This window comes from Myxocyprinus asiaticus, chromosome 10, assembly GCF_019703515.2.
Source record: "Myxocyprinus asiaticus isolate MX2 ecotype Aquarium Trade chromosome 10, UBuf_Myxa_2, whole genome shotgun sequence".
Taxonomy (NCBI): Eukaryota; Metazoa; Chordata; class Actinopteri; order Cypriniformes; family Catostomidae; genus Myxocyprinus; species Myxocyprinus asiaticus.
In genome coordinates, this window is record NC_059353.1 from 35,384,942 (window position 1) to 35,407,235 (window position 22,294).

Sequence of the window (22,294 nt, forward strand, 5' to 3'; positions counted from 1 at the left end):
ATCTTCTATAGCTGTTTGTCCTATGTAGGGTCACGGGTAGTGCTGGAGGCTATCCCAGCTGTCTTGGGCCAAAGGCAGAGAAACACCCTGGATGTGGCCAGTCCATCACACACACAGACATACACATTCACATTCTTAGCTACAGACAATTTTAGAGTTTCCAATCCATTTAACCTGCATGTTTTGGGACAGTGGGGGAAACCAGAGCACCCAGAGGAAACCCATGCAAATTCGGGGAGAACATGCAAACTCCACACAGAAGGGCCCTGGGTGAGCCAGGACTTGAACTGGGGACCTTCCTGAAATGAGAGGACAGTGCTACCCACTGAGCTACTGCATAAATAGTATGTTACAAATAAGTATAACCCTATAATGTACTTAAAAGTAATTGAATTAACTGAAACTCAATAACTGCAATCTTATAACAAGAATGTAAAATGTAATGCATTAAACTACTTTTTTTAACTAAAAAGTAATTAGATTACAGTAACTAATTACTTTGTAATTGAATTATATCCAACGCTGCTCACTGGAACCCAGATTTTTGCTTTTTTTACAGAAAAGGAGGGGCAAGTCAAAATTAATTTTTGTTGTAATCAGTATTATGTCACAAATGCTGTCAGTTGAGCTTAATTTCTATCAAACCCGGAATGTTCCTTTAACCTCACTGTATGACATTAATTGCATTTTTAAATTTCATCTCCCAACTGATCTACTTTAAGTGTTTCACATTACTTACTTTGCAGACTTTCTGTATTATTTGATATACCTATAATTCAGTTCTGCACATCTTTCACACATGGTTGTAGCTCAAGTAACCTGCTTTTCAAAGTGATTCATTAACTGAGCCATGACACATTTCAACTTGTACAGTCAATTTTCACTTTCAGAATCTTAACCTCAGTGGCTGACATTTTTCTTCCCCCAACTGATCCACTTTAAGTTCAATGTTTTATTTACTTTTGTCTATTTTAAGCTGTTTTCGTTTCACAAACCCCTCTGTTTTTCCTGCAAATATGTACATCACTCATAATTTATGTGCAAATCTGATACTTGGTAAGTCATTGCAGTGTTTATTAGGCACTGAAAGCCTTTCATGAGTGGTTACTAAACTTTTGAATGTTGCTAATAGCGAATATAATTGATATAAAAAGTCTTTGACCGTTTTGATAAAAAGTTGTTTGATTTTTGTAGGCATATTTTGAATATGCCTTTATTCGAATGTTTTCCAGTTTATAATTTACATCCATTCCTACGCACGCCCCGCCCCCACACATATTGCGGGAGGGATCCAGTGAAATTAACCAATGAGAAAATCTTGACCTGACGCATCGTACAGCACCGTCCAATCATATTTTAATATGGGCGTGCCTTCCTCCCTATGCTTCTACTACGTCATCCTCATTGCTGTCCAATCGGATTTCTCGTGGCGTAGACACCGCCAAGCTCAGTTTGACAGAACCAGAGAGGGAGCAATTTCGACTGTCTGAGCTCCTATTGATTTTGCTATAGACAGTTGAAGGCGAACGCCAGGACGCGGATGCAATCTACTGTGAGTGAGACCAGGGGGGTTTTCAGACCACAGATTATTCAGACCACATAGGCTGATATTTTCCTTATCTATAATTCATTAATACATAAAAGAACTGCCATTCATTTGCGATTGTAACTGCAGAGATATTTTGACAAAGGTTTTTAGTATTTTTACCAGCAGACTGGACAATAACCTCAACGTGGATCTGCATATGATTATAGATCTGTAATCTATAATTGTTTGCCCGTTTGCCATCATTCCAGATTAATTGTAATTTGTGTGAAAGACTCAAATTGACTGTCCCAAATGGCTTGGTTAGCTAGCAAGCTAACCTATGTCAAGTGCTTCTGTCAGTGCAGTGTGATGGTAAATCCTCACTGATCTTTAAGGATTGTTGACTAATGCACGCAAAAGCCCGACACGATGCTATGTAATACTGGGACATGTAGTAAATAATCGTTTATTTAATGTAGATTCCAGATTGGTCATTTTGAAGCTCTTGATATGACCTCGTTTTGAGTGGAAGTTAGCTCACGAGCTCGCCGGTTTGCTAGCTTTAAACAGCTTTAGTCCATTTCTCCCTAAAAATACTTCAAATACTTTGCTAAATTAAAAGGCCGTTGTTAATATGCCATAACCGTAAATAGTTTATGAATGAGAAAATATCTAGTTATAACTAGGAGCTGTCACTTGAGCTAGCAGGCTAGTAAAGCATCACTGCATGTTGCTTTGCTTTAGCTTCCATGTAAAATGGCTGCCAGGCATTAAACCAAAACCATTTCTACTTGTTTTATTAGTTCGGTTCAGTTAGTACACATTTATTCTCCCCTTTTGAACTATTTTCAGCCGTATAAATAAAAGCTAAGTTGTAATGAAGTTAAAGATTCTGTTCTCACGCAGAATAGTGTTGTTACTGTCAGCTGTGTTACTATGTAGAACGAGGTCCGTTTTCATATATCGTGTTACGTTTTACTTCATTTAATTTGAAGTGCAGAGACTCGTGATCAAAGATATGGATCATTTTAAATCCCTGCTTGAAGTCAAATATGATATTTTCATCACAGCTGCCATGCATTATCTGCATGCTTAATACATCCGCATCCATTTTGGGTTTTATGAATGTGCCATGAACTTACAACCAAACAGCTCCTAAGTGCACGCTCAGTAAAGAAGCATCATGATCACTCATTGCACATGGATTTTTATTCTTGAAATTATTTGATTTGTCTTTGTTTCCTGTTTGAGATATGGGGTTCAGACCTCCTCTTCCTCTGTCCTCCTGCTAACTGGCTATGCCAACAAAACAGCACCTAAAGAAGGGCTTCAAGACTGTAAGTTCAGAGGAAAGTTTACCCACTTCATTTACAAATGGCCATTAAGTCTGATCCATTCGCAAAACGATGCGTGCACATGCACGAGACTCGATCTGGTCTCATTGAAACAGAACGGGCGCGTTTTGATCGCATTTTAGGGTTTAGCTACAAAACGTGTTTGAAAGGCAGCTAGCTAACTGGGCTAACACGCTTTATTCTAGTACACACAGGTCCGATTGTGTGCATTATTCTTGCAAAAATAAAGTCCCGCCATAAACTAATAAAACCGATCCAACCGGATCGTTCTGCTTTAAATGTTTACATGCTTATAAGAACTTGGGAAGTTGATCTAGGATTAATATTGTAATTAAGGGCCGTTTGCTTTTGCAGAAAAAAGTCACTTAAAACGAAAGGAACTGTTGCATATCTTCGTTTTTTAGAGGATTGCACACTGTTTTTAAATGCATGTGTGGGACATTTTGTGTGTAAGAGATGGAAAGAACCAACTCTTTGTCTGGTAATATAAGCTGGTTGAGTGCTAGAAGCAAATCGGCGGGCCTCGTTTTCATCAACAGTGTCTGTGACTCAAAACCTAGTGAGCTGCCCAGTTAGACAGCAATACAAAACATGTTAAGAAAATGTCCTAACCCTAAATCAATAGAAAGACAATATGAAATTGTATTTTGCATAAAGAAAATGAAGCCTACATTAAGGAACGTTAAGGTTTTTTTTTTTTTTTTTTTTTTTTGTTGTTGCTTTGTGACATTTTCATGACGCTTAAAGGGATAGTTCTCCCAAAAACGAAAATTCGCTCATAATTTTCTCACCCTCATGCCATCCCAGATGTTTATAACTTACTTTCTTCTGCTGAACACAAGCAGATTTTTAGAAGGATTTCTCAGCTCTGTAGGTCCATATAATGCAAGTGAATGGTGGCCAGAACTTTGAAGGTCCAAAAAGGACATAAAAGTAATGCATACGACTCCAGTGGTTAAATCCATGTCCTCAGTAGCAATATGAAGAGTGTGGGTGAAAAACAGATCAATATTAAGTCCTTTCTTACTATGAATTCTCCTCCCTGCCCAGTAGGTGGTGATATGCATGAAGAATATGAATTGCCAAAAACTAATGTAGAATGTGAAAGTGGAGATTTATAGTAAAAAAAAAAAAAAACTCAGTTCATTTAGGTGTGCAAGCTGACGTTTTGGGGGGCATTTGCACACCCGTGGCTACGCCACTGGTACAAAAGGAGTACTACATTTATGTATTTGCTTTACAATTTAAATAATAGATAATTTTTTTACATTGCAGAAATGAGTATCATGTTGACCATATTGACCTTTTTTCGCTTTGCATTAATGAGAATTTGAAGTGAAAACATGCGTAACTGTCTTGAAAATATAAAAAATCTTAACGCCCTTAAAATTAGGTTTCATTTTCTGTATGCAAAATATAATTTCTTATGTGTTTCTTTTGATTTGAGTCAAATTTGATTGGGACATTTCCTTGAAAGGTATTGTAAGAATCAACTGCCAATGATACGCAAAAAATATTGCCTGGGCAACTTACTAGGTTTTCAGACACCCAACCAAAATAAAAATTTGCACTGTTTGTAATGTGCATCAGTAAAACGTGTTTCTTTTGCATGATTTTAAACACTTGCCATTTTTAATAGCGTCTGGTCCCATACTGCTTGTCGGGGGATAAGGGAAAGACATGATGGTAAACCTTAATCCAACTATAGAGACCAGCCAAAGCATTCTGAACTCTGGGAGCTTCTGGCCTTGATGCAAAACCTCCCAAAACCACTTGTTTCAAATCTGTCATTGCATCCTTTGGAAAGTGTAGTGAGGCCTCTGGTGGTTGCTGCAAATGAAACTTTTCTTGGTCAGTTTATCTATATGGAACAAAGATTTGTGTTGTAACCTTGGTTACAGTCTAAAAGCATCCCTGCTTTTGTGCCAAACCCATTTTCGTTTCTGTTGCAGAAACTATTTGTTGTGGAATTTTGGCTCAGGTTTTTCAGCTAGACCAAGCATCTACTCCTCAGCCCCAGGGATCATGGCCAAAGATGTGAGTATTCTCTGACCGTACATGTCCAGTGGAGCATTTTGTTTGGAGCTGAGCAGGCGTTTCAGTTCATTCCTATGGAAGCCGAGCACCACGCTTGCAGGCTAGATTCTCATTGGAATGAATTGAAAACGCCTGCTTCACTTCACCTACCATGCACCAGTGGACACATAACGTACATTTATTAGATGTAATTGACTGAAAATAGAGTGTAAATAACTGAGTTGATGGTCATGCTGTTCTCCACAGGCTGGTCTGATTGAGGCCAATGGGGAGCTGAAGGTTTTCATTGATCAGAACTTGAGCCCTGGCAAAGGTAAGAGAAGCATTTGGAGTTTCTGAACTGTTAGACAATTGACCAGTCATCTAAATTAATGTGGGCTTTGTTTGTGTGTTGTCGTCGCATGGTATAGCTTATTATAAAATGAATTAAATACAATTTGCAAGGTTTCTGCCATCATAGCAATTGCACAGCATCAGCAGCTGTATATGTGGAGAGATTAGCAATGCTCAAGGATGTTTGATCTTTCACTAATGATTTACAATGCACCTGCTTGACCTTGTGATATAGTTCTGAATTCTCTTAATACTACTCCTGCAGGTGTGTTGTCTTTAGTAACGGTGCATCCACAGTCAGTGGCAGTCGGAAAACAGCTGTTGCCAAAAACACTGGGCCATTCCAACGTGAACATAGCACCACATATGGTAGGTATTGCACGGATGGTGAACATGTTGAATAGTTGTTGACCAACAAGGATTTTCGATGGCTTATATGATATGTAGAGAGCAGGTCGGCTGATGGAGGATATAACACCAATATATACATAAAACATATTAATGATTGAATTAATTAATTATAAATTGTGTACATACAATTTCTGAAATGTAAGGACTTGTTTTTTAAATATTTACTAATAATTTACTACAGTAGTAGAAACAGAAAATGCGTTATTTACAAAGCTGTCTGTGATTTAAATACTGCTTAAAACTACTTAAATTTGAATCTGACAGTTGAAACAGATTTCCTTAAGCGAGATTTAAGTTTGAATGTGGTTTAAATTGGTTTTGTAAAAACTGTATTACTAAAAGAAAATGAAGGCTGACTGAAAATAACAAAGTGGATTTAAGTTGGTACACTATAGCTTGCATTTTTCCTTGTAGAATATGCTCACCTTCCTTGAAATCGAAATATTAAAAACACAGTGTCTGTCACCTGACAAAGCTGGAAGTTTTCTGTGGAAGGAAATTGAATGATTTGAAAGATCTGTTTAATATCATTAGCATCATTTACTTTCTTGCTGTCTGCTGTTTTGTCTTCTAAACTAGGGAAGGGCTTTTAGAATAATTTTGTAGTTGAGGACTCTTAACAATTTAAGGTCAACCTTCATCCTTTGAATCTGTTTTTCTTGAACCTGTTTATGAAAAATGTAGTACTATGTATAAACAACATCTAGATAAAAAAAAAAATGACAAAACCATTTGCACTCGCACATAAAAACATGCATTCCAAGTCGTCTTAAAGGTGCTGTAAAAGATTTTAGCCGTTCTAGAATTTCAACAAGCTGAGCCGTTGGATTAGGCACGCCCCCTCTTTCCAAAATCCTGCATTTCAAAGATACCAAATGAACTTTGAGACTGACGTGAGCAGAAACGGTTGTCAAAAAGAACAGCAATTTAGCGCTCTCAACTGACAACTATTATGAGCAACATGGCATAAAAATGGCATTATGCCTCAATATTTTGCTGCAACTACAATACTATGAGAATGCGCAAAATGATTGACAGGCAGATAGCGTCATTGTCTGTAGACACATTTTTTGTTTGCTGTTTACAGAGTCTAGAGCTGTCACAAAGACATGTGAGAGATCTCACAACAATTATTTCAGTAATATCTTTCAGGGAGTAGTAAAAAATAATTCATACCTTTCCATGAAAAATATCACTTAACTAATTAATCGCTCAGTTTTCGGTGATTAATCACGATTAATCATGGTACATAAAAACAAACATTAAAATATAATCATAAATATATTTACTTAATACATTGTCAAAGAACTCGCAAGAAATTGTTTAGTCATCATTTTATTTAATTTTTTTAAATATAAACGTTAAAATATTCAGTGTTTTGCGGATAAAGGTATTTTTACAGGTATAAATCTTGGAAACAAATATATGTATTCATGCCATAAAAAACATGCATCAAATTGGCAGATTAAATTCATATCAAGCTTTATTGGCAAGAGAAATTTAAGCATTGCTAATGCATTATTAGACGCTTTACATACAGATATAAAACAAATTGAATGCTAAAGTTTAATTTGCTGAAGTTTAAAATCTCAAAACTCTTATTTTCTCTGGCTGCCGTTCAGTCTATCGTTCACGCGCTGGGTTCAGATGATAGAGTTATTAAGCGTTTTCAGGTGATGCGAAGAGATATGACAGCTTGCCCATGTCTCTCCCACACCTGGCTCACTGCTTGTTGGTAAAGTCAACATTCTCCGTACAGTAAATCCGCTCCTATTGATTATGACATATAATTACATGCGTCAGAAATTAATGCGTTAAATCTCTCAGCCCTACTTTAAATTATGACAATTTACTTTGGGTAAACTATTCATTTAACAATGTCATACATCCACAGCAGTAACCAATACATTGAGTTGTAACAGCAAAATTTAGATAAGAGAAGCAGATCTATTGGTACCCACGGCAGGCAAAGGCACAAATGATAATAAAATTGCAACATTTGAGTAGTGTTTTTACTAATAGAATATTTAAAGCTGAATGAGTACTCGGTTAATCAATTACTCATGCACATCCATATTCTAAAACACAGCATGTCTCTATCACAGCTCATAAGCACACCTCAGAGGCCCAGTGGCTCCAATGTGATCCTAATGAACAGCCCGCACACACCCAGCTCTCAGTTTATCACCCCGAGTCAACCATCAGAAGCCTCTCCATGGTCCACAGGGTAAGCCTGACTTCAGCAGACTACTTTACAACCTGTAATGAGACATTTGGGTCTCTTTCAAAAATAGATTCAGGTGGAATCAATTGCTTTTGCTGTGCTTTCCTTGCATGCTTTTGGTGTTTTTTTTTCTTTCTCAAAATTAACTCTAGAATTGGACTTTAAGCTTTCATAAGTATGTCTTGAAAATACTAACATATAAATGTTGTTAGTTTTACCATGTTTTTTGGCAAGTACCTTGGAGTGCAAATAGCATGGTACATGAATAGGTAATTGTTTCGTACCATTATATTACATTTGTTATCATCACTGTACCTTGTTACAACTATAGTACTTTAGGAAATGCCTACAAAACAGCAGCAGTGCATTTTTGTTGTATCAGAACAATTGTAATATGTTAAATATTGTGCAATAATTTGGTATTGGTTCTCCTTTTCTTCAGAAAGAGGTGTAAGAAGGGGGAGAAGAACGGGAAAGGCCTCAGGCATTTCTCCATGAAGGTTTGTGAGAAGGTCCAGCGGAAGGGTGTCACAACCTACAATGAGGTTGCAGATGAACTTGTAGCTGAGTTCAGCTCTGGTGATAATCTCATATCCCCTAATGATGCGGTAAGCCTCTTGCTCTGGCCAGACATTGATCCAGAGCTTTGTAATTAATGCAGAAGTGCAACTCTTTAAACTTCTTTCCATCGTTGCATACCATTGTTCTCCAACCTGAACTTGTAGATCAAAAATATTTTTCCAAATGTATGCATTTGCTTTGAAAAGGCTCATGTATATAGTAGAATGGTTAGTGCTTTAATTGTCATGTTTGTCCCTTTTCAGCATGTGTATGACCAGAAGAACATTCGACGGCGTGTGTACGATGCACTCAATGTGCTGATGGCCATGAACATCATCTCCAAAGAGAAAAAGGAGATCAAATGGATTGGCCTGCCCACCAATTCTGCTCAGGAGTGCCAGAACCTAGAGGTGGGTGTTCTGGTCCTGTATTTCAGTGATTGTTTGGAGATGGTTTAGACCAAGGATTTTAGTGATGCTTCAATTTAAACTGAGTGCATACTTTATTTAAGGTGGAGAGGCAAAGACGTTTGGAGAGAATCAAACAAAAACAGTCACAACTCCAAGAACTAATTTTACAGGTAAGAATTGTCCTTTGTTTTGTAAGAATAGTTTTAGAATGTTTTTGAAGTGTTTTGTAAGTTAATGCATTGTTTCGACTGCAGCAAATTGCCTTTAAGAACCTTGTACAGAGGAACCGCCAGAGAGAACAACAGAATAAAAGGCCTCCACCTGCCAACTCAGTAATTCACCTGCCATTTATCATCGTCAACACCAGCAAGAAAACAGTCATTGACTGCAGCATCTCTAATGACAAGTATGATCAAAGCCAAACCATGAATGAAACTCTTCACTGGCTTTAGGCTTGGTTATATGGCTATAGGCTTTGATAGTCAGCCTGCTCCCCACTTTACACTTATTTTCTGATTGCCTGTCCTCTATTTCTGGACAGGTTTGAGTACCTCTTCAACTTTGACAGTATGTTTGAAATTCACGATGACATCGAGGTATTGAAGCGCATGGGCATGGCCTGTGGTCTGGAAGTGGGCAAGTGCTCTGCTGAGGACCTGAAGACTGCCAGGAGCTTGGTGCCCAAAGTACTGGAGCCCTATGTCACAGGTTAATGCAATACAAAATCACCATAGCAACATTTTAGCAACCACTCTAGACATACTTGCCATGAGCTCAGAGGTTAAAGGAATAGTTTACCCAAAAATAATTCTCATCATTTACTCACCCTTATACTCTTAAACTTGTATGACTTTCACTTATGGAACACAAACAAATATATTTTCATAGGTGTATGATGTTTATATCTATTCAATGCAAGTCAGTGAGGTCCAAAACTCTCAAGCTCCAAAAAGGACTTAAAGGCAGCATAAAAGTAATCCATATGGCTTGAGTGGTTTAATCCATGTCTTCTGAATCAATACGATATGTTTGGGATGCACCGAAATATTGGCAGTTAAAAATTTTCAGCTAAAATGGCATAAATTGCTATTTTTGGTTGAAAGAGAGAGAAAAAAAGGATGAAAATGACATTAAAGAAGCATAAAAGCACCATTAAAGTAGTCCATATGACTTGTGCATTATATTCAAAGTCTCTTATAATTATATTCAAAGTCTCGCCATAAAATAGTTTTGTGGATCGCAAAGGATATGTTTAATAAGTAAATGTATCGTCTGCATGTGCAGTGCACTTTAATGAATGAGCGCTTTGTTGTTGATATACACTCATAGTGCACATGGCTCGTGAAGCGCTTCTGTTTTTAGCGCAGTTCAAAGTTCTTCCTGGAATGTTCCTCCAAAATAAAAGCCAAAAGTTGGCATTAAATCAAAACTGACCCTATTTATTTTGTTTATTCATGTTACTGGTAGTGCTGAGTGATAAAAAGATATTGATATTTATCGGGAAAAAATTATTTTCAATAGCAATGTTAAACGTAAGAAATGTTTTATATTTAGCCTATGTTCTACATTAGAACGACTACGATTTGATCAGGTTTGTGTCGCTAAAAACACAAGCAGATTGGCAAAGTTAAACACACAACTAGCTAACTGAATCACAGTCATGAAATCAGCCTGTTATTAGCAGGCAGCCCTGCTCTCATGGAAACCGTATTCAGATTTTTCAATGAGGCTCAGTTGTCGCTAGCTATCCAGCTAATATGATATTGTTGGGTACCAAACAAGACAACACTGACAATGCAATACAGCTATTGACTGAACACAGCATCTAGTTAAATGCTTGCAGTGTTTCCCCTAGGATTTTTTTCAGCAGCGGTGCTGTTGTGCGTGCGTCCACAAGCCTGCAACGCCGGACCTGTGTTAACGTGTGTTGGTCAAATAATAGATTAAAACAGGGACGTCAAACTCAATTTCAGCCTGGGTCACATCAGGGTTTATTTGTGCCCTCAAAGGGCCCTTTGAAAATGTGGCACTTGCTTTGGTAGCACCCATGCAAATAATATTACATGTTATGTGCATTGAAATGCACATTTGACAGTACAGCATTGATTATGAGGTTGGGATGCAGATGAAAATTATGATATTAACAACAGTACCATCTGTGGAAAACAATTAACACCTAATTTTTATATGGCTAAATTGAAATATTCTGACTGAATAAGTCAATAATAAGTGTGAATAAGGTGGGTCTTCTTTACATATTCCTTTTATCAAGCTCCTACTAATTAAACTACAGTCATGTCTTGGAATTTCTGAAGGAAAACAAAACAACTTACATTTTCCGACATTAAGAGCATTACAAGAGTACAGATTTTACACAGATGGAAAACTGATAGCTCGGTCCATAATTATGAAAATGCACCATAGTTCTTCCATAGTATCCATAGTTTTAACATTTGAAATAGTTCATGGTAACCATAGGTAAAACCATGCATGGCTCCTCACTACCATGGTTAGTAACTATGGGTTCTATATAAAGAACTATGGCATTTTTGTAATGAAAAACAGCAGTGTAAACACATGTAGAAAGTTTTTCTGCCACAACTACCATAGGTAATACAGTACAGTTAGTGTTACTGCAGTAAATCCATGGTAAAGTTTTGTAAGTGTTGTGATTTCAGAATTGAAAAGCCTTCTAATTTATGTTTTCTCCTGTTTTCTTTGTCAGTGCCGTTTAGAATGTGGGGGCTGTTTGTTTTAAACTAGTTTCATCACCGAACCATAAGAGTTTTGCAACAGACAATTCTGTATCGCATTCAAACGGATTTCGCAATCCCCACCGCACATCTCACTGGTTCACAAGCGCATTTAAAATAGTCTTTGCGTTTGAGACCAGTCCGCAAATTACTGCACCTGCTCTGCCCTCGTGCTGCTTAATACATGATTGATCCATGTAGCGCTGTTTCATTCCGCTTTTGAAGCAAGCAAAATGTGCTCCAAATCATACAGATAATAGAAGAAGGCTCATTAATATTCACAAGGAAAGCACTAACTGATTGTTCAGTGAAACGTTGCGATCTCATGCCATCCTACGTTTCGGAAATGTGCTTGCGGGCCACTTGAAATGAAGCGAGTTTGAAACGTGTTGTTATGCGGTGACGTCACTGTGAGTAAGTGTGTGCATTTGTGTATGTACATGTTTATGCTACATTGTGGTGACCAAATGTCCTCAAGGATAGTAAAACCTGAGATCACCTACCTTGTGAGGCCCAGCCAGTGGAGGGAAATGGCTTAGTAAACATACTAAACAATGTTTTTTTGAAAATGTAAAAATGCAAAAAGGTTTCTGTGAGGGTTAGGTTTAGGGGTAGGGTTAGGGAATAGAAATTATCATTAGATCTGTATAAAATTCATAAAATACATGGAAGTCTATGGAGAGTCCCCACAATGATATAAAAACTTGTTTGTGTGTGTGTGGTGGGGTCCCTTTCACAGTGTAGAAAACGCACAGCTGACTGGGGTTGGCAAGCATTATGTTGTGTCAAGACTATTAAATTAACCATGTGAAATCCTAACAGCGGCACTCATAATTCAGCAGTGGTGCAGCACTGCTGCAAAAATCATATAGGGGAAACACTGAGGGCCTAGTTAAATGTTTTTTTTTTTATGATCCATAGCGCTGTCACAGGCAAGAAAGTATTTCCTCTTCTTGTGATGTTTATTGGAAGTTGGCAATCCAGTTTATGGTGCATTACCTCCACCTACTGCTGGAGTGTGGAGCATCACAAAGTCTTTTAGTGGAGTTAAATGTGTGCTGAAGATGATGAAACTGGCGAAATTTCATCGAAAAGAGATCGTACACCTATGTAGGATTAAATCCTAAACTAAGTGTACTTTATACTCTGGATTTTACTTGTAAACAAACAAGTTATGTTTAATTCGTTCTTGAGGTCTAACAAACATTTGGAAGGCAGTTCCGCCCCCATTAATGGTATGAAATGTATATAGTGATTAATATCGATATCAAACGATATGAAAAAAAATATTGTGATAATTTGTTTTGGCCATATCGCCCAGCCCTAGTTACTGGTCTTATTGTGAACGATTTATCCATGCATATTTGAAAATGTTTTGACCTTGTAATCTTTAATCAGTATGGTGCACAGACAATAATATTTCATAAGTTCTGAAAGTGGAACTTTTCTAATTTTTCAGCGAATTAAAAACCACCTGTTTGGTTATTGCCTATGTGCATTGTAAAGTCCAGCTTCCAAGTTTTCAAATGGAACCCATTTTGTGTTGGGCAAGCATGTAGTTATTAATTAATTTAAATTTATTTTCAACACGGAGCATCAAAGTATGACAAAATATTTATTAGTTTTTTTTTTTTAAGTGACTCAAGAGCAAGCATACAGTATTTGCCTGATTTATTTTCTCTGCATTTAATGCTACAATAATTTTAAAAATACTTTTGAATCCATGCATTACATTGCTTATATTTATTTATGAAATGTATAATTATTTCAGAATTGAAGGCATTTTCTCTCAGTATACTTAACACTTGGGCTGTGTACTCGCAGAACTAAAAATGCAAACCGCATGTGGAGCCTTTTATCAGCATATTGCTGTGCATATGTTGGCTGGGAAAGGCTGTCTGTTAACTGCAGCAGTTTGGTTAACTTGCTGCTTCCATGTTTTTGCCTCGTGTTTTTCCCACCGGCTTGCACAGAGGGTAAATGTCAGTATAATTGACACATGTTTGTAGTTGCACTGGGACATGAAACAATTGTGTGGTTAATTCGACAAGCTGTAACACTTCAGTCTACTTGCCGTTTGCCCTTGCGGTCTTGACTTAAATAGAAAGCAAAATGTTCCCTATTTAGGCCTAATGATACTGAACAAGATACAAAAAGCAGCTAAAGTTATCCAGCCAAAAGCAAAGCATGGAAGTGTCTATGAGGGTAACAAATTGAGTCGGTACTTGGTATTACCAGTACTGCTGAAAGACTGGTATTGTTACCTTATTTTTTTGTTGTTTTAATTTTAGTTTTGTCTTGGTACCAAAGTACCAGTACTTTTAATATCCCTGTACAGTACTTCTGTATTCCTTTAGCTGTGTTGTAGGATGCAGAAGATTTGTCAGTGTACAGAACGAAGTAAAAAGCTTGCTTTCTTCATCATTATTTTGTTTCTTGGCATGCAGAGATGGCACAGGGGCCTATCAGTAATGTCTACATGACAGGGGCGCCATCTGCTAATGGAGGTCGCTATCATATTGGGAGGTGAGTTTCTATTGCACACATCTGGGTTGTTCATTAATGAAATGGGTACAGAGAGTAGATATTGAATCACGTTACACTTTGATCATTTCCAGACATACCTGCACAATGCACCAACCACTGGTCATGTTAGCTGGGTCGTTTTGACATTCCTAAGTAGTTTTCCTCCAAGGCTAGTTGAGTTGAAATGAAAGTATGACTGAATGTTTCAGTGAGGTGTTTCACTTCTCCAGTGATACAAAATATAGCTCTTCCGTGAAGTATTGTTGATATTTCTTAATAAATTGTGTGGGAAATGCCATTGTTATACTCTCTTGAAGTTCATATCTTACAAACTAAAGGTTTACTGTAGGGATGCACCGATATGAACATTTTTGGCCGATATCGGTTTTAACAAAATACTATTGGCTGATACCAATATTTTGCCACTTAACTTATTTTGTCATCAGATCACTGTTTTGCACAGAAATTATGTTTTAAAAATGTACAGAGAGGTACAAAATCTTTTTATTGTTTTAACAATAAATAATATCCATTGAACATGGATTGGATCTGTTGAGCATGACAGGCTGAAATTTTAAAGAGAGCCACAATGAAAGAGTAATAGACAATTTTTTTTATTTTATTTTTTATAAATAACTAAATATTATAGCATGATGATTGATGTGAATTTATTTTTATTTTGTACTTTGTATTTTGTAGTTTAAAACAACTCACATTGTACATGTTTATACTGTATATAAAACATCACAAATTCATATTATGCATATGTTGGGCAATTTCACTGTAATGTCAACCACATCATGGAAAAAGAAAAAGTTTTAACCAAAGGAACAAAACGGCCTTTTAAGTCTCCCCAATTTGGCATTCCCATTGCACTCCGATTCCTCTTGATGGCGCAGTGACTCGCCTCAATCCGGGTGGCGGAGGATGGATCTCAGTTACCTCCACTTCTGAGCATCTTAGCATGTGGCTTGCTGAGCGTATTGCCATAGAGACCTATCGCACGTGGGGGTTCACGCTATTCACTGCAACCTTATAGTGACCACGAAGAAGGTAACCTACGTGACTCTACCCACTCTAGCAAATGAGCTAATTGGTTGCTTAGGAAGCCTGGCTGGAGTCACTCAGCATGCCCTGGATACAAACTCACAACTCCAGGGGTGGTAGTCAGCGTCTTTGCTTGCTGAGTTGCCCAGGCCTCCAACTTTTAAGTTCTATCGTGGTATAATCGATAATGGATAATGCCATCCAGATGCCTAGATGGTGCTGCTTGCCTACTCATTGCTGACTGAAGCACTGACGGAATCGCTGAATGCTGTCTGTTTTTAAATGCAGCCTTTCAGCTTTAGTAATCGTGAAAGACCATATTGCTATTTAGTCTTAACTCAGTAAATTGTGTAGCCTTAGTGGATTCCATACTAATGTCTCAGAAGTCAAAGTTTGCTTGTTTCAAAGCGTTTTGGATGATTTTACCTCATTTATAGGTAAGTCCGCTTTCACACGTCATGTCTGTAACAACAGTTTCTCCTCAATTTGAGAATGATTCAAAATTAAATATTACATGTTCTTGGGAGTGCCAAGTGCCAACCCTTCTACATTCTGTGGCTATCATTATTTCTGGATTGAGTTTTTACAAATTGTGATAATTATAAATGAACCATCGGGTTTTCATGATTAAAAAAGGTTTGCCGATGGTTTCAATTTGGTCAATAATTGGCTGATAAATATTGGTGGCCGTTACATCAGTGAATCCCTAGTTTTCTGATCTAGCTTTTCGATTTAAAGGAGCAATTCACCAAAAACTGAAAATTGTGTTTCTTCCTTTTTTTTTCTTCTCTTCCTGGTTCTCTGACAGCGACGGTGGGGCTGACGGCACAATGGCCTCTAGTTCTAATGACTCCCACTACAGTGGCTCTCGGGTCGAGACTCCTGTCTCCTACATGGGTGAGGATGATGATGACGATGATGAATTTGATGAAAATGACGACGAAGACTAAGCCTGTCCATTGTGCACAAGTTCTTCCAGCTGCCATGTCAAGGAGGATTGATCAACCACACTTCCTTTTACTCTTCTTCAACTCTGTTTATTTCGCTCTCTATCTGAGAAGGGCATTGAAAAACACAGGCTTTAATTGGATGAGTTTTTTCATCCTGGTCTTTCAGAGCTCAGGACAAGCACATCATTGGCTGTGTGCTTTTTCTGCTGGGAATTATAGTTTTCAGCTGAAGAACTTTGCTGAAGTTTAGAGGAGTCACCCTGTTGCAGCACTCCAGCTGGACATTATCTGCTCTGAAACCTTCCCTCCTGAAGAAAACCCCTCTTGCATACAGCTGTGTGCTGTTGGAAAATGTTGTGTGATCTCTGTGTGAAATAGTTCTCTTTGTTTGAATGATCAGTTTGTTTTTGAACGTGCTGGCTTGAATTGCATTCTGATTATTCGGAATGGCTTCTGCCTTGTAGACTAACAAATCAAAGAACCTACAAAGCCGGCTGCTATTTTTTGCCCCTTACAGGGCAGGTCTGTGGATGTGTGGACTCTTTTTGTATGCTGACCTGATGATTTCTTGCAGGCTTTTTTTGTAGAATTTCCTCCCATGCGTGTTTGGCTCCTTGGCGTTCTGCAGAGTGTTGCTTTTTGGAGGACTCTTGAGAAGTCAGTCAGTTTTGTTTGTTTGTTCTCTTTTGGCTTTGGAGCTTCATAGGCCATCCTGACCTAGAGACACCAGAGGACTTCAGAGAAATCTTCAGTACGATAAAGCATTTATAGGAAAAAGAAATGCTTTGTTTCTTAATCACATGATATCAAATGTTCTGAAGATTAGTTTCTTGTGTCCTCTCCACGTCAGTAATACCTTGGAGTGTGTAAGATTGTTGTGTATTAAAAAGAAATGGGCTTTAGTTTTTTCTGGACTTCCCTTTGAAATTTTCCAAAACTGAATCCTTGTACTGACTCCTCAAAGTATCTTTTCTGTATTCTAATATAAGTTTCAAATTTAAATATATAGAATGTTTTAAGAACTCAAACTCAATGTGTTTATTTGCGACACTAATGTAATACTACTAATTTCAATAAACTTTATTTTATATATTTGCCTTGTGTGACTAGATTCGCATTTGGGCAGGTGACATGAGATGTTATAGAAGTGTCCCACAGTTTTGCATGCTATGCTCCAACTAACACTATTTTAAACAGGATTTACTTGGACAAAAAATGAATTTGTCACACCACATGACCATTTTAGGTAACTGTAAAGAGGTGACTAAAATTGTGGAGAAAAAAAAAAGAAATCTTGATCAGATAAACAGTTTATACCATGGTCATGGAAAACCTAAAAATATCAGGGAATGTTAAAGTTGTGCTTTCTATTCCTGGAGAAATCATGGAAATTATTAGCATTTTAAAAGTCAATGTAATATTTCTTATGCGCTGCTGTAAAATATTTCATTGGTGAGATATTGCACTTTGCAGTATTCCCCTGTTGAACTACATACAAAATATACAAATATATTTTATTTTTTTTGTCATATTGGAGATATTTGTTCATTAGTGATGTAAACAAGTCTGAAATCTTCCAGGCATGTTCCTCGTGTCAGGTGTTGCATTAGACTTTAACTATTTGATAGGAAATCACAATACCATTTTTAGAGACCAAAATGAGTACCAGTACTTCAATTTTGATACTTGTATGAACTGATTTTTAGTAATGCTGTAATTTAAAAAAAATGTTGTCATTACAACAGACTTCTGTGCAATTCAGAGTCAAACCCTCTTCAGGACTCTCCCTCCATGCATTTTTTTTAATGCTGTTTTTTAACATCTGTAAACAAGCCGCCTTATCCCTTGAGTGACCTTCCCCATGGGCTTGTCTGTTTCAAAGCTGTTAGCTGTTCTAGACAAATTTAGCTTTAGGACTAGCCTAATGCATACATGTCTTACAGTGCTTTTCTTTACACTATCCCTGAGGCTGGGATAATATAAATATTGTTTTTGTACAGTTTATTCAATGCAGGGGCTGTACTAGTTTAAGTTTAGGAAAAAAAACATTTTGCATAATTATAACATTGTAAATGGTTGTTTGCCATTTACAAAAATATTCTGATGCAAGTGTTGAGTTTTCTAAAGTTCACCAAAATTCATACACATGGAATCCTCTGTTTTGTAATTTGGGATCCTGTGTTAAGAATGGTACAGCTCAGCAGTAAGTGTACATCATAACATGTAATTCTGCACCCTAACCCACAGGTGGAGCACCTTCCATTCAGTGTTAGGGTTGCTGGACCTATTTAATGAACAATCTCCCATGTAAAGTTTTGTGATATGTTGTTGGTTCTCTATCCTCCTAGTCCCTCAGTTGCACTCAGTGTCTTGCTGAGGCCTGGTAGATCCTTACCTGCTCTTGCGGGATGTCTTCCAGCACTGCAGTGTTAAAAGTTTTCAATAAAACACAGGTCAGACTCGAATCGCACCTATTGAAAATGAAAAATTGTCAGACAACAGGTATTATACACAGTTAAATGCTGGAACACACCTAGTCATTCTTTATTATAACTATTTTACACATCAAAACTATGAAACAACACAAATGGAAGTATGGAAATTATGCAGTGACCAAAAATGTTTTATCAATCTATCTTATATTTTAGCTTCTTCAAAGTAGCATTTGTCTAGACAGCTGTCAACACACTGGTCATTCTCTCAACCAACTACATAAGGTGCAACCTGGAATGCTTTTAAAAAGTTTTGAAGGAGATCCATGCTGCATGGGTGCTTTTGGCTGCTTTTACTTCACTAACTGGACCTTACTTATCAAAATTAAGCTTTGCAAAAAAAAACATACTTTTACAAAACTAATTTCAAGCATTTAAGCACAAGCCTTTAGGTCAAAAGGGGATTTAATATCATGAGAAGCCTAGATTAAATGAAGTATGTTCAAACTTTTGACTGATAATGTACATGACTTAACAAAGGCTATATCAGCTCTCGTAAAGATAACATGTTAGCTAAAACAAGTGATCATATCTGTTAATGTTGGAAAGCGTGTGATAATATGTGCCAAACAAACACTTTAGTGTGCGCTGTCCACATATGGACACTGAACCTGACCTTGTTTGCTCAGAGTAGGGTGGTGCCTGGCTTGCAAAAGTACAGCATGGTGATATCTTCTGGAAAGTTGTAATTATAGACCACGTCTGCACACAGCACAAAGTCGAAGCGGTAGTCAGAGCTGGGAAGGTTGCGTTTCACAACCTGTCCCCAGGGCAGAGCCGCCACCTGAGGTGTGTACCTGCAGCAGCCTCTTGTATTGCGGGAAAGGTTCAAATTCAAGTTGATCAGCACATCGAGCAGATCTGTGGCCGTGACCCAGGCACCTTGATTTGACATAGGACGGAAAGACAATCATACCATCTATAGGTAAGCGCACATTTCATCAGTGAAAGTAAGTCTAAGTAATTATTTGTCAACATCATTAAATCAAAATGTATTCAATTTCCTTTTTTAATGCATGTGCCTGGTCGTTTTGTAAACAATTCTTTAATGCATGTTTTCCCAAATTAAAAAAACAAAACAAAAAGCTTACATGTGTAATCCTTTTTTTTTTTTTTTAATTTTTGGAATGCCCAATTCTCTATGCGTAGTGACTCGCCTCAATCCGGGTGGCGGAGGATGAATCTCAGTTGCCTCCGTGTCTGAGACCGTCAATCCACGCATCTTACCACGTGGCTTGTTGAGTGCGTTACCGTGGAGATGTAGCATGTGTGGAGGCCCGCGCTATTCTCCGCGGCATCCACGCACAACTCACCAGGCGCCCAACCGAGAGCGAGAACCACACATTATATCGACCACGAAGAGGTTACCCCATGCAACTCTACCCTCCCTAGCAACCGGGCCAATTTGGTTGCTTAGGAGACCTGGCTGGAGTCACTCAGCACACCCTGGATTCAAAACAACTTTCCTCTTTCTCTTCCAATCCAACCATCTGGTTCCATTCTTGTATGCAACATCCACTTTTCACAATCCAGTCAATTCCTGTTGGTAAATGTCAAGTCCTGTCTTACATTTGATCTTGTTGAATGTTCTATTTTACTTGAAAATGCATGAGTTTATGGAAGTAAAATTTGTTGTAAACAGCATTTCATGTTGACTTTAAAATAAACACTGTTAGCGATTGTTAAATCTGCCACCAACAGATGTTAATACATAATTTTCTACTGGTTCTCACAAGTTAGGACTATTGTTGTGAGTGGGAAAAGTTGGTTTTCAGCCTTTACATTTAACTTCACACAGACCTACCCAGTAAACTTGCCACTATGGACACCAATCCTGTTCCCGCTCCCAGTTCCAGCACTGCTTTATCCAGCAGATCAACCTGTTCCCGGTTTTTCTCCAAATACCAACAGAGAGCCACTGCCTGCATGCACACATGCATACACATGCAATCTGTACATAGGAAAACAAACTCCCTTTATCTGAAAATAACTCCAAGAACCAATTAAGTCAAGATTTCTGTCAGTTCATATGCTTGGCCAGATTACAGTGTTCTGTCGAAGTCTGTTCCCCCTGTGTTTCTCCTTAGAATAGTGTTCCTCGTAGCGGCGTTAAACATTAAACATAGGGGGAATAGACCTCAACACTAACCTAAGGGGAAACATGGGGAACAGACTCCGACACTAACCTTAAAGGGAAACATAGGGGGAACAGACTTTGACAGTGAAATTAAACATAGGGGGAACAGAGTTTGACACTAACCTTAAGGGGAAGCATAGGGGGAACAGATATCGGCAGCACCGTTAAACATTAAACAGAGGGAACCGACTTAGTCACTAACCTAAGGGGAAACATAGGGGGAACAGACTTCGACACTAACCTTAAGGAGAAACATAGGGAGATCAGACTTCGACACTAACCTTAAGGGGAAACATAGGGGGAGCAGACTTCGACACTAACCTTAAGGGGAAACATAGGGGGAGCAGACTTCGACACTAACCTAAGGCGAAACATGGGGGAACAGATTTCGACACAACAAAAAAAGTTCTCCTTGACAAGGGAATAAAAGACACTGGGCTCCAAGGCATTGTGCCTATTCAATGCTTCCTTTTGCATGTGTTTACTCTGCAGATCCTCTGAAAAGTGTTCCAGTAAATAACAGTGTTATTGCAGTTCAAACAAAAGTTTTTGCAAGACATACATTCACCAAAACCTACAGCTAAAACCAGTGGGGTCTGAAAATCTAGGTTTTTTTTTAAACCTGGAAAGAAACAGGATTTTGAATATTTTTAAACAAAGAAAAATTAAAAAGAAATATTCAAATATAGTCACATCATATTGATTCTGCGCTGGTCACTAATAAAATGTAAAGTTTTTGAAAGTGAATGACAATGTAAACTCAAACAAAAGGATTTTCAAGTTGAAATTTTCACTCAAATTGTTATGCTTATAATTTAATTTATAATGTAAATTTTTGTTTATAATAAGAAAAATGCAAAATAGAAGTATTCTGATTAGGGTTCTCAGACTTTCGGGCTCCACTGTAAAAGATGTCATGTTGTTCCCATAGTATTGCTAATTTCTTTACCCTCGCCTTCCTCTGTTTTGTTTGGCGGTGGTTTGACGGGTTCTGGGTACTTCACAATTCCATTTTTCTGTGCATGTAGACCTGACACTCGCTCTATCTCCATCATGCAAGTCCAGATGCTGTTTTGCTTGGAAACAACTGTTATATTGAAAGATTCACATTTTCAGTGCGTAACATAATTATTCCTTGACCAATAATAACTATCCCATATCTAGATTAATTCTTTGACTCAAATAATTAAGTCTTTGCTCCAAATGTAAATGTTTCCTTTCTCCTTATTTCTCACATGCATTTATTTACAAAATGTATTTAATCAAAGTAGCACCCTGAAGCAAGCAAAAGTCCATGCAAAATTAATTCTACCCCGAGACAGATTCACGAGCAAACAGCAATGAAAGTGAAATCCAAATATTTGTAACACTTAGAAATACAGAAGCACACCTGTGGCTTGACATTCGACATCCATGGGGCAAATCCTTCTGCTCCTCCCATGGAATCACTGAGCTAAACTTGCAGTTAAGTATAAAAGTGAAAGAGAGAGAATTGCATGTGGACTGTAAGAGCAGTGGCAAAGCCACTTA

General features: G+C 37.8%; 1 protein-coding gene and 1 pseudogene across 2 annotated transcripts; one reads left to right on the forward strand and one right to left on the reverse strand.

The window, feature by feature from the left end:
- Positions 1-1,425: 1,425 nt before the first annotated feature.
- On the forward strand, positions 1,426-17,227 carry LOC127447507 (transcription factor Dp-1-like). Of its 2 annotated transcripts, XM_051709436.1 has the most exons (13): positions 1,459-1,552; positions 2,780-2,865; positions 4,836-4,920; positions 5,167-5,233; positions 5,519-5,622; positions 7,770-7,891; positions 8,331-8,496; positions 8,713-8,859; positions 8,961-9,029; positions 9,114-9,265; positions 9,401-9,567; positions 14,060-14,138; positions 15,994-17,227. In XM_051709436.1, exons 3-13 carry the CDS (start codon positions 4,909-4,911, stop codon positions 16,133-16,135), a joined length of 1,227 nt encoding a protein of 408 aa, XP_051565396.1. In that variant the 5' UTR covers positions 1,459-1,552; positions 2,780-2,865; positions 4,836-4,908; the 3' UTR covers positions 16,136-17,227. The 2 variants fall into 2 exon arrangements, with proteins under 2 accessions (XP_051565395.1, XP_051565396.1); XM_051709435.1 differs by lacking the exon at positions 2,780-2,865 and having other exon boundaries at positions 1,426-1,552.
- Positions 17,228-18,497: 1,270 nt separating this feature from the next.
- On the reverse strand, positions 18,498-21,192 carry LOC127447589 (protein-lysine methyltransferase METTL21C-like; annotated as a pseudogene).
- Positions 21,193-22,294: the final 1,102 nt, after the last annotated feature.

Coding starts and splice junctions, on each gene's coding strand:
- LOC127447507 (XM_051709435.1), top strand. Junction 5,623..7,769: donor TGAACATAGCACCACATATG/GTAGGTATTGCA, acceptor TCTCTATCACAG/CTCATAAGCACACCTCAGAG. Junction 8,497..8,712: donor TCATATCCCCTAATGATGCG/GTAAGCCTCTTG, acceptor GTCCCTTTTCAG/CATGTGTATGACCAGAAGAA.